This window comes from Aethalodelphis obliquidens, unplaced genomic scaffold (genome assembly GCF_003676395.1).
Source record: "Aethalodelphis obliquidens isolate GAN/ISIS:26980383/991018 unplaced genomic scaffold, ASM367639v1 scaffold8, whole genome shotgun sequence".
Lineage (NCBI taxonomy): Eukaryota > Metazoa > Chordata > Mammalia > Artiodactyla > Delphinidae > Aethalodelphis > Aethalodelphis obliquidens.
Genome location: NW_020837952.1, coordinates 48891131 through 48908833, shown reverse-complemented (window position 1 = coordinate 48908833; position 17703 = coordinate 48891131). Strand labels below are relative to the sequence as shown.

Below are 17703 nucleotides of genomic sequence, written 5' to 3'. Positions count from 1 at the left end.
GGGGGTGGGGATTTCCCCAACTCCCCGCAGAAAGGAATGGGGGGGTGTTCCCGCCCCTTTGCTCCCACTCCCAGGGGCAGGGCTCCTGGGGCGCCCCCCTTCATTTCCTCTCTCCGCACAGGTCCATAAAGGAGCGGGGCTCCCACGTGGCCCACTGCACCGGGTCTTCCCCGGCTCTCCGCTCCGCCTGGCCACCCCCATCTCGGCCGCCTATCCCCGGGGCCCCCGTGGCCTCAGCTCAGTCGCCAGTCCCGGTCCCAGTCGACCCAGCCCTCCGCCCACTCCCTTCGGTCACTCGGCGCCGGTTCCCGCCTCCGTTGACCCAGCCCGGTCGCTCCCCACCTCGGCTGCCTCCTGCCCCCCCCACCTCAGCCGCCTGCCCCGACCTCCGGTGACCCTGCTGGGACACCACCCTCGCCCCCCCGCCCCCACCGGGCCCCAGTAGACCGCGCTCGGCCACCACCCTCCCCTCCGCCGAACCCCCAACCCCCGACCCCCGGACCCTGCTGGGCCGTCCCTCTCCCTTCGGCCACCCCCATCCCACCCCGGCTCCCGTAGACCCCGCTCGGCCGCCACCTTTCCCTCGACCGTCCCCCCCCCGCGACTTGGTCCAGCCCCCTAGACCCTGCGGAGCCGCCCCGCGCTCGGCCCTCCCTCTTTGGGGTCGTGGCGGCAGGGGGAGGGGCCGCCCGCCGGCCCCAGCGTGCGTGGCAGGCGCTCCCGGCTCTGCTCTGCCGGCCTCCCTTCCCGGGAGGCGGGGTCGGCGCCGCGGCGGCGGCGGCGGCGGAGGCAGGCCCCCTCCTCCTTCCTCGCTCGCCCGGCCTCCTTCCTCGCCCGCCCGTTCGCTCTCTCTCTCTCCCTGCCGCTCCGACGCCAGCAGCGCCCGCGTGCCGCTCGCCCAGCCCCGGGGGAACCCGAGGAAGTTTCCTGGGCCGCGCGCCCCGCTCGCTCGCCTCGCAGCCCGCGGCTTCACTCGCCGCCGCGCCCGCCATGCCCTCGGCCAAACAAAGGGGCTCCAAGGGCGGCCACGGCGCCGCGAGTCCCTCGGAGAAGGGCGCCCACCCGTCGGGCGGCGCGGATGACGTGGCGAAGAAGCCGCCGCCGGCGCCGCAGCAACACCCGCCGCCGCCGCCCGCGCCGCACCCGCAGCAGCAGCCGCAGCAGCAGCCGCAGAACCAAGCGCACGGCAAGGGCGGCCACCGCGGAGGCAAGTCCTCCGCCGCTGCCGCCGCCGCCGCCGCCTCGTCCTCCGCGTCCTGCTCGCGCAGGCTCGGCCGGGTGCTCAACTTTCTCTTCTACCTCGCCCTGGTGGCGGCGGCCGCCTTCTCGGGCTGGTGTGTCCACAACGTCCTGGAGGAGGTCCAGCAGGTCCAGCGAAGCCACCAGGACTTCTCCCGGCAGAGGGAGGAGCTGGGTCAGGGCTTGCAGGGCGTCGAGCAGAAGGTGGGTACCCCGGCCCCCCAAACGCCGTGCGCCCGGCGTCTTGCCCACGCACCCACGGCCGGGCCCCCTCGTGCCCTCCCGGCCGGGCCCCTTTCTGGCCTAGGCCCGTCAGCGGCCCGGGGTGCCCCCGCCCCGGCCCCTTAGTTTCAAAGCAGTCCCCAGACCCTCTTTGTTAATGGCCGCGGAGGAATCGGCCCCGAGGGATGGACCGCTTCGAGGATGGTCTGGCCGGCCCGGGAGGGTGGGCCAAGGGCCTGTCACAGGACATTAGCGGTGACCTGTAAGGAAGCCGGCAGGCTCTGGGAAGCCCATTCTTTTTGGATTAGGAATCGCTGAATGGGCAGAGTTGTCTGAAGAGGAGGTTGGAAGGGAAGCCAGCGCATCCCTGGAAGCCTCGGGCAAGGCCGCACCTCTGCTCTCCCAGTGGGAGACATCTGAGCCAGATTTCAATAGACCTGGAGCCTGGGGAAAGAAAAGCTAGTAGTCTTACTCATTTGTGTAGTTCTAATGAAATAGCTCATCTCTTTAGGCTCCTTGCCCTTTATTGGACCAGTGTACCTATGTGGGCCTTGGAAGTAGCATATTTCAGCTTTAGAGGAAAGGAAAAGCCAAAAATACTAGGTCATACTGGTGAATAATACCACATTTATATGGTGTTTAGAAGGCTTACTCACTTATTATCTAATTCTCATGGGAGCCCTGGGAGGGAGGACTGGCAGTTTTGACTCCATTTTCCAGATCAGAAAATTGAGGTTTAGAGATCAAGTGAATTGATAAAGACCCCAGCTCTTGAATGGCAGACTGCATGACAGTGTCTAGGCCACTGCGGAGTGCAGGGTCCACGGGGGCCTATTTCAGGTATGGATGGACCTCCCTTTCCACACGAAGTTGCTTAGGTTCCACCCTTTCTGTTTTTTTCCTACACCAAGTGCAGCTCCCTCAGCCTCATTCCTGCGTCCTCCCCTAATGTCATTGCTCAATGAAAGTTGGTTGCATGATCGAAACAAAAAATCCCGCCACCACTTCTGAGCCCGGAACTGCTGCCTTCTTTTCCCAGCATGCTGCCTGCCCTGCCAAGTTTCTATCGACTTGTGTGGAATATGCAGGACTAGGAATTTCCTCTTAAGACTGGCAGAGCGACTGGAGTGAGTCATCTCCATGCTGCAGGCCAAGGGAGGTGACTTTTTCGAAGGGAATTAAGTAGGCAGTGCTGCTTTGCCTATCCTGAATGTCAAATCATTCTTAAAAAGTAGACATACTGCTGGAGTATAATCACTAGCCTCTCAGTTTCCTCTCTTCGATCCACCCACTTAACCAATCAGTCATAATATTTGGTGAAGTCTATGGTCATATGACTCCTCGTAGGCCTTGTGGAGGGTGCGAAGGTGCAGAAGACAAATCCTATTTGTGAAGCAGCGCACAGGTGGGTTTCAGTTGAGGGTAACTGCTGTGCGAGTTCAGAAGAGAGAGAGGGTGGAGTTTGCCCAGGCCCGTATCCTGGTGGCCAGGGTAGTGCCAGTCTAGATCTAGATGGTAATGGATAACTGTTGAGAGGAGGAGTGAAGAACAGACAGGTTTGTTTGGGGGACAGCACGTGGCTACCCTGCCTGTAGCAGAGGAACATGTAGGAAGCTGGGAGGGGGAGGGGGAGGTCGAGGCCAAGATGGTGGAGGTCTTGAACTGAGGTGGAAAAAATTGAACTTTATTCTCTCTGCTTCCTCCCTGCCCCTCCCTTATTCTCCTTTCAGGTTCCCACCCCTCCTCCATCACAGCTTTGTACAGATTCCTTTCCTTTCGGGGACTCAGTTTTCCCATGTCCACATTAAGGGGAGGGCTCTGTCCAGATTTTTAAGAGTCCACCTGGCTGTAAACCATTGAAATCATGACCTTTCTTTTAATTTAGTGGCGTAATCAAGCTAATAATTAATGCCTCATATTTACTGTGCACTCATCTCTTTTGACTGTCACAAGCTCAACAGGTACGGACTGTTATGATCCCCCTTTCACAGATGAGAAAAGTGAGCTACAAGGAGGCTAAGGAACTCTGCGTGGTTACACACCTAGCAAGTGGCAGGGCGAGGACTCAAACCGCAGTGAACTCCTAGAACACTCCCAGCTAGTCGCTTGTTCATTGTGCTGTTCTTCCCATGCCTTGCCTGCTCCTGCTACCTAGTAGGTGTTCAATTAATGCTTACTTCATTGACTTGGAACTCAGAGCATGCCCAGAACGGGGGCATTTGGCACACAGGATCTTCCACGGTGTGTGGCCACTTCCCTCTGCACCTCCGGGGTGGCCAGGAAATGTTATTCTGCATTGAGGAGTGCGTAGTGATGGATGGGCCGTCTGACAACCTAAGTTTGAGCCTCTCACAGCCCTCTCTGTGAGGTTTGTTGGGGGCTGGGGTTTGCTTCTTCGCAGGGACATATTCTTACTGTATTATTTTGTTCATAATTAGTCTTCACTGTGGGTCAGGCATTCCCAGCCACCCTCTGAGGCGTTAGCACCATTTCGTAGATGGGCCAGTTGAGCCTGGAGTGGTTGTGTTACTCATTCAGGGACGTGCAGACCCTCAGCGGTGGAGATGGGGCTGGAGTCAGAGCAGTGTGACTCTGAAACATGCTACTCCACTGCCCTTTTGGGTGCCCACCTGGTCTCTCTTGTTCTCAGATGCTCTCGGTATTGGGACACGGCCCAGGTCTGCTGAATGGGCCAAGAGCCTGGTCTGTTCTTATCCTGAAGATTAAGCAGGCACACGTGGGTGCAGGGCTTCAGAAAATGTTGGTAGTTCAGCTCTAGGCCCTCTGAAGGGCCTAGGTTGCTCTGGCAGATCCAGGGTGGCGTAGAGTATAGGAGTAGGCTTAGGCCTGGTGGGGACAGTTTAATGAGACTAAAAGCTATTTGTGGACGAGTGAGTTCTCTGGTCGTATTTCTTTGTTTTCTCATCTTGACTCTGGGCTAGGAGTCAAGGCTTGAGGCTGAGGCAGCATCTCCTCCAGGCACTCAGTGCACTTTGGACATGCTTCTGCCTGAGCGTATCACTGGAGGCTGAGCGCAGGTTCTAAAGTCAGACATTCTTGGATTTTGATGCTCAGCTCTACCACTTCCCAGGCTTCTGCTTTGTAAAATGGGGATTAATAGGAGCTACCAACTCATGAGATTATTATCAGGGTGGATTGGGATGATGTCTCTGAAGTGCTCTGCATAATCATTGGTGTACATCAAGTGTCCTGTTGAATGTGAGCCACCACTGTTCTCTTCTCCTACCCCCTGCTGTGAGCTCATTGATGACAGGGAACCTGTCTTAGCGTTACTTTGCTCTGGCATCTTGTCCACTACTTAGTGGGTATCCCCCATATGTTGGGGAAACATGTATCCACTGCATATTGATAATTATTTTTTTTTAATATTTATTTGGTTGCACTGGGTGTTAGTTGTGGCTCATGGGCGCCTTAGTTGCAGCTTGCCAGCTCCTTAGTTGTGGCTCGCTGGCTCCATAGTTGTGGCCTGCATGTGGGATCTAGTTCCCTGGCCAGGGATCGAACCTGGGCCCCCTGCATTGGGAGCGTGGAGTCTTATACACTGTGCCACCAGGGAAGTCCCCTGCATATTGATTATAATGAAGTCTTTGCATGTGAAGGTGAACAGCTCACACCATCATAGGGAGACACTTTTTGTGCTCTTTTCAGTGTCACGGGTTGATTTGTTCGGTTTCATCCATAATTTCTGATCTAGTCCCCTTCCTAGCCATTTGTAAAGAGCCAGCCCAGGTTAGGAGTGACAGTCAGGGGTCGGGGGAAATGGACCAGCTCCGTCTTCGTCAGGCCTTTCTCTGTAAATGCGTTCATTCTTTGATTCATTCAGAAAACAGTGATGAACGCCTGCCATGTTGCAGGTAGTGTGCCTACCTGTTCAAACCTTTGTTCTGAATGCTGTGCTCAGAACAGGCAGGTTCTGTGATTGAATAACCTAATTTCAGAGTTGAGCTCTAGGTTATATTTGGTTAAGCAGGGAAATCGTCTAGTATTCTGGAGTCCTTGAGAATCTTATTCTAATCTATCTTAAAATCACAGACCGGTGGAAGCCAGAAGGACTTTAGAAACCTATTTGTTAATAGATGAGGAGCTCGGGACTTGGAATATGAGTGTGACTTACTTGTGCGCACAGAGCTGGTGCTGGAACTAGAGCCCGGGGTCCTGTTCACATACCTATAGCATTTGCCCTTTGGCATTGGGCCAAGGGTGGGCTAGGAATCTCCAGACTTCTGAGCTACTCCAGAAGAAAGATTAAATGATAACGAAGGTGACAGTTACTGTTTATTGATCATTATGTGTTAGGCACAATTTAAGCACTTTACATATTAATACGTAAAGTGGATTAAGCTCACTTAATCCTCACAAGACAAGCCTATGACTTAGGTACAGTACTATCTTTGTTTCCATCCTGTGGGTTAGGAAACCAAGGCACAGATATGCTAAATAACTTGCCCAAGATCACACAGATAGGAAGTGGCCAAGCTAGGATTTGAACATGGGCAGTCTGGTTCCAGAACCCATGCTATTTTATTTTTTTAGCTGTCCATCATGGAAATGTTCAAGCATAAACAAAAGAAGAGATCAATACAGGGAACACTATTTTCAATAATTATCAATTTTTTGCTATTTTAATTTCATCCCCTCACCAGCCCTTCCTGCTCCCATTTTTTTGTGCTCTTTTTGGGCTGGAGGTGGAACAGTATGGGTCTGAAGCACTCTATTCCACCACCGTGTTGGATGCACACCTGGTTGTCTTGTTCTCAGATGCTCTGATGCTCTCAGTATTGGGAAATGGCCCAGGTCTGCTGAACGGCGTGAGCATGGGCAGAGAAGCTGGCCTGTCCTTCCCTGGAAGAGTCAGTGGGCACAAGTGGGTGCAGGGCTTCAGAAAATATCGTCAGTTCAATTCTAGACCCTCTGAAGGGCCCTTGTGTTGCCCTGGCAGACCCCGTGGATAGTGATCTAATTTTAATTTTGACTGACACATTAGTTGACCCAAAGTATTCTGGGATTTATTTCTAACAAATAAAGAGTTCCTTTCTGTTCTTTCCTTTCCCTCTCCTTTGCTTGTTTCTTTTGGCAAAACACAGTATATTACACCTAACAAAGTTAACAGTAGTTCTTGATTATCACCTGATACCCAGTCCAAAATCAGATTCCCTGACTTTCTCAAAAATATGTCTCTTTTACAGTTGGTGTGTTTGAAGCAGGATCCATATAAGTCCACACATTGCATTTAATTGAGAAATCTCTTAAGTTTCTTTTAATCTGTAATAGTTTCTTATATTTTCTCCTTTAAATATGCCATTTATTTGTTGAAGATCCTGATTATTTGTCCTGCAGAATTTTCTACATTGTGGATTTGACTGTATCCTCATGGCATGTTTCACTCTTGTATGTTTTCTGTGAATTGGTGGTTAGAGCTAGAAACTTGACAGATTTGGATTCTCTTTTCTTCTCTCTCTTTTTTTTGGCAAGAAAGCATTTTAGGTGGTACCATGTGCCACATCAGGATGAAGCCCAGACCATTAATCATCATACTCAGCCTCTCAGTGCATTAAACCTGCTCCCGGGGGTGGTTTCCAGGTCAGACCCTGTTTAGGGTAGAATTTATTTAGAATGAAGGTGTAGTGGCAAATAGGATCATAGTGTGTTCACAAAGCCAGAAAATGCTAAGGGTCACCGTCCACTGGTCACATTTTCAGGTGAGGACAGTGATTTGTTCGGGGCCACACAGCTATAGGCGGTGAGCAGAGACCTGAACCTTGTCTCTTGCCTCCCTGCCCAGTGTCTCCCATGTGCCTCAGCTTTGTTTCTAGAAAAACTTGAGACTCTTTCAGTTGCAAGAGCTAAAAATTCAGCTTAAACTGGCATAAACAGAGATGGAGGAAGGGAAAGAATTTATTGGCTCAAACAAAAAAGTTCCAGAGTAGGTTCCTTCAGTATAGCTGTATCCAGAGATTTAAATTGTGTCTTCAGAACTTGACCTTGCCATCTCTTAGTTCTGCTTCCCTCTGTGCTGGCTGGATTTGTAGGCAGGTGTTGGTCATGTGCTGGTCTGAGCTGTTCCAGGCCTCCCTCATCCTATAGGTAGCAATCCCAGTAGAAAGCGGTTTCCCTTCCCAATAGTTTTAAGAGAAGTCTTGGAATCGATTTGTTGGTCTGGTTTAGGCCACATGCCCATCCACGGGCTAATCACTGTGGTTCCAGGAGCGGGTGGGAAGTGGGTGGACAGAAAGCATTGATTGGTCAGGCCTGGAGCATTTGGAGCTGGCCTTGGGGTTGGTCCCCCAAACCACATGGGCTATGTGCAAGGATGGTTCCCTAAAGGAAAAATTATGGTACTATTCTGGAAGAGGAGGGACCTGTAAGCTGGGCAAATGAAAAGAAATACAACTGAATTGCGTAAAACCCATCAGCTCTTCTCCGTGGTTAACATCTGGATTTTGGTTACAGGTGCAGTCTCTGCAAGCCACGTTCGGGACTTTTGAGTCCTTCGTGAGAAGCTCCCAACATAAACAAGATCTCACAGAGAAAGCCGTGAAGCAAGGGGAGAGCGAGATCAACCGCATCAGTGAAGTTCTGCAAAAACTCCAGAATGAGATCCTCAAAGACCTCTCAGATGGGATCCACGTGGTCAAGGACGCCCGGGAGCGGGACTTCACATCCCTGGAGAACACGGTGGAGGAAAGGCTGACCGAGCTCACCAAGTCCATCAACGACAACATCGCCATCTTCACCGAGGTCCAGAAGAGGAGCCAGAAGGAAATAAACGACGTGAAGGCCAAGGTCACCTCTCTGGAAGACTCGGAGGGATACAAGCAGGATTTGAAAGCCTTGAGGGAAGCAGTGAAGGAAATACAAACCTCGGTTAAGTCCAAAGAGAAGGACATTGAGGCCCTGAGAAGCACAGTCCAGACCATGGAGTCTGATGTCTACACGGAGGTCAAAGAGCTGGTGAGCCTCAAACAGGAGCAGCAGAGGTTCAAGGAGGCGGCCGATTCGGAGCACCACACCCTGCAGGCGCTCATGGAGAAGGTCCTCCGGGCGGAGGAGTCGGCCGCCCGCCTGCCCGAGGAGATCCGGAGACTCGAGGAGGAGCTCGGCCAGCTGAAGGCCGCACCCCTCAGGCCGGAAGAAGACGGGGTCTTCAGACCCTCCGAGGCCTTCGAAACGCTTCAGAAGGAGAGCCAGGGCTTGGACTCGCGGCTGCAGAGCGTGGAAGATGGGGTGCAGGCGGCGCGGGCGGCCTGGGAGCACCACCGCGAGACGGTGGAGGCGCTGCGCTCGCAGAGCGAGGAGCAGGCGCGGCACCTGGCGGACCTGCAGGAGCGCGTGGCCAGCCTGGGCCCCGCCCACGACGCAGACGTTGACGCCGACGCCGGTGGCCTGGCGGGCAGGGTACGCGGCCTCGGTGAGGCCCAGCTCTCCCTGGTCGGAGACGTGGACGAACTGAAGCGTCGCATGGCCGAGCTTCCCGGCGCCGTGGAGGCGCTGCAGAAGGTGCAGGAGCAGGTCCGCACACTGCTCACCCGCGACGCTGCCGCCGCGCCCCCCCAGGACCTGCTGGACAGACTCTCCTCTCTGGACAACCTCAGAGCTTCCGTGGGCCAGGTGGAGTCGGACTTGAAAATGCTCAGGACTGCCGTGGACAGTTTGGTCGCGTACTCAGTGAAGATTGAGACCAACGAGAACAACTTGGAGTCAGCCAAAAGTTTGCTAGAGGACCTGAGGAATGACCTGGATAGGTTGTTTGTGAAAGTGGAAAAGATTCACGAGAAAGTCTAAATGGATTGCGTGGGCAGGGCGCGGATGGCGAGTCCAGTTTCTCACGACCAAAAAATGTGTTGTTCGCTCCCGCGCCCCTCCCCCCCAGGGCCTGGTCCCTCCCGAAGAGCCGGCCACACCACCAGGATCACTGGGGCTTTCTGTGTTTCTGTGCCCGTTTAATTTATTTACGATGGTTACCACGCGCTATCGGTTGCGCAGGCCTTCTGCTTCTGCTTTGGTTGGGTTTCCCGAAGGCCCAGCCCCTGTGCATCAGAGGTGCCTTCTAGAAGGGATGTTTCTCCCTAGTGTCAGGGAAGAACCGTAGTGGCTGCAACCGAGGATAAACGGAAGCAGATTAACCTCAAAAACCCTGCCTGGCTGGAGGATTTCAAGTAACAAAAAAAGGGGGAGGAGGTATTTTTTTTTCTAATTGTCTTTAAGGAAAATTCATTTCACTTTTTTTTTTTTTTAGTACTTTTGGCCAAGGTTTTCATGAGATGTCACTCACTTCTTGTCTTCCACTTTAAACTGGTTACAGTTCATAAATGGCAGCTCTGAATTGGGAGGGGGACAAGCCCCTCCATCTTTAGTTGAAAAGAATCAGCTGCTTGGTGGTCTGTGGGGTACGTGTCTTTTCCATTCCTGAACCATTTCTCCATCTCAATGATAACTATGCAAAAGAATCCAGACGGTTCAGAATGTGAAGGCACAACCCGCCCAGAGTCCCCTGTGGCCGACCTATGTCGCCTCTTGGTAGGGTCCCCAAATAATGTGTTTAGAGTAAGGGTTTAGAATTCCTGAAAAGGGAATCCTTGGATTCGTTAAAGAAATGTATTATGAGAGCTGCTCATAAAGGCATGGGCTGCCTCCCTGGGGAATGGAGGCCACATCTTCATTTTACCGCGATGTCCCTGAAGAGGTTTGCTGTCAGCAGACCCCATCCATCAGTGAGGAACACGTGCATTTTCTGTAGCTGTTTGCTGTTTCCCTTCTCCTTTGAGCTGTACTGTCCTTTAATGGCTGTCTTGCCCTTTAAAAAAGAAAAAAGAAAAAAAAAAAGGAAAAGAAAAAGGAAAAAAAAGGTTTGTTTAGTTTACTGTGAAATGAACTGTATGGCTTATTTACAGTATTTTTAATTCTTAATAAACACTTGAGCTTTGTTATGACTTTTCCAGAGTGATTGCTTTCTGAGAATTTAGTAACTTTGAACGATGTATGTTATTAACATGCAGTATTCAGGATTAGAAAGATGGGTAAGTGTTCAATTTTAAGACTATTTTTTTCCAATTCTAAAACCAAGACAGACTCCCTCTTAGGCCTGGGGGCATAGTTTTGATTGATTATTAGCAGGTTTATTTATAGGTCATTGCTTGACCCCAACTCTTAGCTATAGCAGAGGGTCTCAACCCTGGCTACCTGTTAGAATCTTATAGGAGCTTTTAGAAATGCCTGGGGCCCATCCCCATGGATTCAGATTCAGTGGGTGTACAGAGGGCTGGCACTAGCATTTTAAAGGCTCCCTTGCTGATTCTAATGCACAGCCAGGTTTAAGGACCACTGTCTTGGACTATCTTGGTGACCTTTGGCCCCCGTGTAAACCTGGGCATGTTTCCTTTACTTGCCAGGTTGCCATCCACCTGCCACTTAATAAGGGACACTGTTTACTGAATTGAGTACCTGTATGCCAGGCGTGGTGCTTAGCAGTTCATAGGCCTCTGTTTATTAATCCTAATATTTCCCTGGAGGTAGGCAGCATCATTCCCCGTTTTACAGAGGGGCAGCAGGCTGAGAAGCACCATGTGTGATCACTAGCTAGGAAGTGGCAGGACTGAGGTTTGAGCCCAGTCCCTGCTCTTAGCTGTGACAGCATCCTCCAGCTTCCAGCAGCACAAGTACAGGGTCACATTGACCTGTGCAGTACCTGCCGTCCATTGTTTCAGAGCCAGAGGCTACAGGAGCTCTTTTCTCTCCCACTCAGGGAGTAGAGGGAGGCCAAGACCTGAGTGCATACGGAGCTTTAAGCCTCCTTTCTGGCTGGAGGGTCCCTCATCTTTGAACTTCTCTGCCAGTCATCTGCGTCCCGGAGGGAGGCAGATCCTTAAGGCTTCACAGCTCTTTCTCCCAAAGCAGTTTGCAATCAGGATGGGCCCTTTATAGGTGTTAGAAATCATCTGTATTTTTATTTTGAGGTCAAAGAGTTTATGTTTTAATAGCTTGTTTTGCCCTCTTTGGGGGAAGGTGCTGAACAGCATAAACTCCCATGTGTGGAGCCAATTAAATTCTTGTTTCTTCTCAGCTTGGTTGGTTGCATCAGGCATATTCTTGCTCTTTTACCATCATTTCTGCAGTCTAACCTCAGACTGTGGAGTAGTTTAATATATTCTCATTTAATATTAATAGTTGAAAACAAGGGTCAGAGAAGTAGTCAGATATAAATTCAAGTGGTGAAAATAAAAGGAATGCATTATGAGATAGATCTCACCCCAAATAACAATCACAATTCAGTCTTGCTCGTGTCTGCTCACTCATTCATTCAGTGGACATTTATTGAGCCCATAGCCAGACATTTTGCTAGGTATCAGTGAATTCAAGATGCACTCGACAGGATCCTTATCCTTAAAGGACCTGTAACCAAGTGGGAGTGACAGTCATGTAAGCTGGTAGATATCATAAGGAATTATAGATGCTATAGCCAGGTGTAATGGGGTACAGAATAGGGAGTGGCCAGTTCTGCCAGGCTTGGGCTGGGGTGGTTAGAAGAGGTTTGCAAAGGCCTATGGGAAGTCTCTTGGAATGTGTCCATGAGTAATGGGAACCCTCAGGAAACATGAGTTTGCCCCGGCCTTTGAACAGGCGATAGGCACAAGTAATTGAAGGTATTGATTAAACTGCAGATGGTCCAGCACCAGGATAATAGGCTGCGGTGAAATTCCCCAAGCAAGACTGGCAGCACGCTGGTAAGGAGACTGCTCCACCACATCCCATGTCACTTAGAATAGTGATGATGATGACGATGGTGATGATGACACCTCACAGGATGATTGTGAGGGTTGAATGAGGCCATGGATCGAGAGGGTCTAGCTTGTCACAGCATCTGGCACATAGTAAGAGCTCCAGTGCTCATTCATGTGCAGCCACACCGGAGGGTGAAAGATTGAAATACTTCTGTGCTGCTTGGTAAATAGCTGCAGCCCTGAGCCCCCCGAGTGCCCTCCCTCGGGACCACTAACCTCCTTACAGTCCAACAACTAATAGGCTAAAACCTTGGTGTAGTGAGGTCTCCAGGACTGTGCTCCACCCTCATGGAAGCATTAGTTCTCATGGGTGGGCACCCATGCTTTGCCAGGGGTTAAATATTTTGCAATCACCCTATGTCTTCCTCAAAACATGATTCTGAGCTACTGATCTCTTTTTCCAGTAACATCTGGACACCCTGCCCCCACTGCCTAACATCTCACAGGGTTCGAAACCGAAGTCATCACTTTCCCCTGGAGTCAGTGGAACCACTGCTCCCTCATTGCTTGAACCAGAAGCTCAGGAGTCACCCATGTCTCCCCACCTCTCTCTTTTCCTGTCCCTCCACATCCACTCAGGTTGAAGCCCAGACACAGCCACTTCCATCCCATTCCTTGCAGCCGTCACTCCATCACCAGATGGTGCCTGAATTCCAGCAGCAACCGCTGACTGCACCCCCTGCCTGTTAACACAGAAACGTGGTCAATATTCATTCAACAATACTCGGAGAGCACCTCTCTTTGCTGGACAAGGAGGAGATGACAAGGAACAAGACAGATGCGGCTCCTGCCTTCATGATGCTCAGTCCAGGTGGGAGGAGACCAGCAGTAAGTGTGGAAAGAAACAGCTAAATGTACAGACTGCAGTCCGTGTCTTGAAGGATTCGAACGGCCCCTATTTGGCCTCCCCTGTCCCCAGCCTGGTTCCCGTTCAGGGAATCCTCCATGGGTAACTGGTGTGATCTTTCTCAAAAGCTCTGAGAAAGAGACTTTCTCAAAAGTTAGCCTGGGTCGTTTCCCCACTAAATCCTTCACTGTCTCCCCTTTGGTTTCAGAAGAAAATCCCAGTTAAAAACCTGTGCTCTGAATTACTCTATAACTGATTTATTTTCTTCACTTAAAAATACCTAGTCCTGGGACTCTACTGGTGGCACAGTGGTTAAGAATCTGCCTGCCAATGCAGGGGACACAGGTTCGATCCCTGGTCTGGGAAGATCCCACATGCCGTGGAGCAACTAAGCCCATGTGCCACAACTACTGAGCCTGTGCTCTAGAGCCTGTGAGCCACAACTACTGAGCCCACATGCCACAATTACTGAAGCACGTGCGCCTAGAGCCCGTGCTCCACAGCAAGAGAAGCCACCGCAATGAGAAGCCTGCGCACCACAACGAAGAGTTATAATTCACATACTACAAAATCTACCCTATTAAAATGTACAATTGTTCTTAGTATATTTACAGAAGGCTGACACATTCTTATTTGATAAATCTTGCCTCTGTCACTTATTTAAAAAAATGTGACACATAGTAGGTGCTCAATAAACAGCATCTGTTTGAGTGCATAAGGATTTTTGAGCTGGATAACACATTTTGGGGTCTCCATCTTACTGGTCAATGACTCTGAGATGAAAAAAGAGGGTGAGGTGTGGTGGAAATGTTCTTCCTCTCGCCTCTCTGGCTGGGTCCACAGGGAAGGAGGTGAAAACTACAGAGGCAGGGGCTTTGACAGTCCTTCCCCCTCCTCAGGCTGTGTTTGGTTAAAGTGTGGATTCCAAACAAGTGGCTGTTTATTATGAACCAGGCAGAATTGCATTCGCTCTGGGAGATGAGACGAAGGATGAGGTCTCCTTTCCTCGAGAGATTCCCAGCTGAAAAAGGGACACAGATATGTAAACGGCACATGTAGTGTGACATGTGCTGCGGTAAAGGGGTGCATACAGGAGGGACTGATGAGGTCCTGGACCTCTGTTTTTGCCTGCCCAGCATCAGTCCTCCCTTGTTTGGCAACAACTCCTCTGTTTTTCTTCAGAACATCACTCCTTCCCCATTCTCAGTCTACTGTGCTTTGATGAGACTGACTGGAATAAGCACATGACCCAGGATCGGCCAGTGAGAAATCCCATTCTCCTGGTCTGATTTGTTCCAGATGAACACATATCCCAATCTTATCCATTGCTGCTGGAACTTTCTAGAAAGGAGTGACCTCTGTCCACTGGCAGGATATAAGCCCAGAGCTGCTAGGGGCCACGCTATGTGGAGAGACCACTGAGAATGAAGCCAGCATAGAGGAAAGCAAAGCCAAGAGATGGTACTAGACAGATTCCTGATGACATAGTATGAGCACCTGGATCCAGCTGTGCCTGAAGCTCCACAGGCCATGTTCTTTACCACACAGAATTGTACACCATCGTGCCTTTCATATGGACACAAGGTGACATGGAACCATGTAAATGACGGGCATAGTGGCAACTGCTTAAGACTAAAAATATTGTGAACACCTAAAAAGTCTGGTAACCTGATCAATAACTACTTTGTCACTTGTTCATACAATGGATCTCAAAACAATAATAAAAATGAATTAAACCAGAATCCTGTGTCTCAGTGTGGATGGATTGCTCAACTAATTGCTGAGTGAAAAAAAAAAAAACCTGCAGAAGAAAATACATAGTATGAAAACTTGTATATAAAATTAAGGAAGCATACAAAGTAATACTATATATTATAGTAAAAGGATCAAGAAATGGCTAGGATACTGACTACCCACATTCAGATTGATCTCTTCGGCTACGTGGGGGCTACCTGGGCATTCATTATATTATTCTTAATATCTTTTTTCTTCTCTCAGCAATTTATTATGAAAATTCAGACAAAAAATGGGAAGAATTGTGCAGTGAACACATACATTTACCACTGAGATACTGCAATGAACATTTTACTATCACATATGTATCCATCTCCCCATACATATATATTTTTTTGATCATGCCCTGTGGCTTAAAGGATCTCAGTTCCCTGACCAGGGATTGAACCTGGGCCATGGCAGTGAAAGCCTGGAATGCTAACCACTCGGCCACCAGGGAACTCCCAATCTCTTCATATTCTTGATACTTTTTGCATGTCAGAAATGTTTTGTAATGAAAAATTTTTAAAAAGGGGCATGAAACACATAGGGAAACACTCATACTTTAAAAAATTAAATTATAATTAACATAAATTGTTGAAATGCCTGTTATCAATCGGGTGTAGCTGCCTGGTATTAAGATGCTTACTGTCCTATGGAGTCACTCTTAGAATTAACATAAAATATTATATTAGTTTCAGGTGTACAACAGTGATTTGATATTGTTATACATTATGAAATGATCGCCACAAGTCTAATAACCATCCATCACTGTCCAACGTTGTTAAAATGTTATTGAGTATATTCCCTATGCTGTACATTACATCCCCATGACTTCTTTATTTAATAACTGGAAGTTTGTACCTCTTATTCCCCTTTACCTATTTCATCTCTTCCCTCCATCCCCTGTCCCTCTGGCAACCACCAGTTTGTTCCCTGTATCTATGACTCTGTTTCTGTTTTGTTTTGTTTGTTTGTTTTGTTTTTTAGATTCCACATATAGTGAGATCCTATTTGTCTTTCTCTGTCTGACTCATTTCACTTAGCATAATGCCCTCCAGGTCCATCCACATTTGTCTTGCCACAAATGGCAAGATTTCATTCTTTTTTATGGCTGAGTAATATTTCATTGTGTGTATATATATATATACATCTTCTTTATCCATTCATCTACTTAGGTTGGTTCCATATCTTGGCTATTGTAAATAATGCTGCAGTGAACATAGGGGTACACATATCTTTTCAAATTAGTGTTTTTGTTTTCTTCAGGTAAATACCCAGAAGTGAAATTGCTGGATCATCTGGTAGCTCTGTTTCTGGTTTTTTGAGGAACCTCCATACTGTTTTCCATAGTGGCCTCACCACTTTATATTTCCACCAACGGTGGAAAGCGTTCCCTTTTCTCCACATCCTCGCCACTTGTTGTTTCTTGTCTTTTTGATGATAGCCATTCTGATGGTGTGAGGTGGTAAACCACACTTTTTTTTTTTTTTTTTTTGCGGTACGCGGGCCTCTCACTGTTGTGGCCTCTCCCGTTGCGGAGCACAGGCTCCGGACGCGCAGGCTCAGTGGCCATGGCTCACAGGCCCAGCCGCTCCGCGGCATGTGGGATCTTCCCGGACCGGGGCACGAACCCGCGTCCCTTGCATCGGCAGGCGGACTCCCAACCACTGCGCCACCAGGGAAGCCCGTAAACCACACTTTTATCATTTAAAATAGTGTAGATCAGAAAACAAATGATCATCTCCCTATACTTCATGAGATGCTATATTTAAACATAACTACTTTTCATAATAGCCAAGCTAAATAGCCATGTGGCAGGCCTTAGAGAGCTAAGGCTGAAAAGGGGTTCCAATGTCCCTTATTTTATAGATCAGGGGAGGGGGGACTGAGTCTCAGAGAGAGGAAGTTGCTCCCCCAAAGTCACAGACTAGCTGTTTAGGAGACAGGGCCTAGTTCCTTCTCTTCTCTTCCACTAGTTGTTTTGGCTCCATCCCAGGCCTAAGCAAACTTCTGAAATGCCCAGAAGCAAGCAAAGGATCAAGGCAGCTGAGTTGCTGCAGGCAGCGAACTGCATTCTGCGCAGGAAAGCGAGTGGCCCCTTGGCCGTGCTGAGCGTATTGGTCATGAACAGCCAAGAGCAATACATGTTGGGCAATGGGCTGTGGGGAAACCTCAGCCTATGTGCGTATAAATACCTGATAATGTTCTGTTGAAATGCCTGTTATCAATCGGGTGTAGCTACCTGGTATTAAGATGCTTACTGTCCTATGGAGTCACTCTTAGCAACTCAGGAACACAGGTCTACATTTCTCATGAGCTGGTATTGTCTTGGTTTGCTCTCCTTAGGGGAGTCCCCAGCTGAAGTTTTTTTTGGGGGGCCATGCCCGCATGTGGGATCATATTTTCCCTACCAGGGATCGAACCTGTGCCCCCTGCAGTGGAAGTGCAGAGTCCTAACCACTGGACCACCAGGGAAGTACCCCCAGCTGAACTTTTAAGGACAGGAGGCAGGGCGGAAAAGGACCTGGGGTCAGGATGCTGGTCTTAGTTCTGGTCTGCTGGCCAGTGTTTCTTTGGATAACTCATCTCTCTCTGGGCCCCTGTCTGCCGTGCTGTGTGTGAAGTGAGGTGGGTGATACATATAAAATGATCTCCAAGTTCTCTTCCAGCTCCAACTTTCCTTGACTTTATCGTCTTATATGATTCTTTGGGAGCATCTTGTGGGCAGCAGGAGGTCTGAGGGAAAAAGAACTAGAGGGTGGGCAAAGCCCTGGAGGTCAAGGATAACTTCTGTCTTAACCAAGGCTGTGGTCCTAGCTT

The 17703-nt window shown here is 49.7% G+C and overlaps 1 protein-coding gene across 1 annotated transcript; it reads left to right on the top strand.

The window, feature by feature from the left end:
* The first annotated feature begins 741 nt into the window (after window positions 1–741).
* On the top strand, window positions 742–10412 carry CKAP4 (cytoskeleton associated protein 4). The gene is made up of 2 exons (XM_027107428.1): window positions 742–1443; window positions 7933–10412. Exons 1-2 carry the CDS (start codon window positions 991–993, stop codon window positions 9262–9264), a joined length of 1785 nt encoding a protein of 594 aa, XP_026963229.1. The 5' UTR covers window positions 742–990; the 3' UTR covers window positions 9265–10412.
* Window positions 10413–17703: the final 7291 nt, after the last annotated feature.

Excerpts from the sequence above, each read along its gene's own strand:
- CKAP4 (XM_027107428.1), top strand. The coding sequence starts at position 991 with ATGCCCTCGGCCAAACAAAGGGGCTCCAAGGGCGGCCACGGCGCCGCG. Across the intron at positions 1,444-7,932 it reads TGCAGGGCGTCGAGCAGAAG|GTGCAGTCTCTGCAAGCCAC; the intron begins GTGGGTACCCCG and ends TTTTGGTTACAG.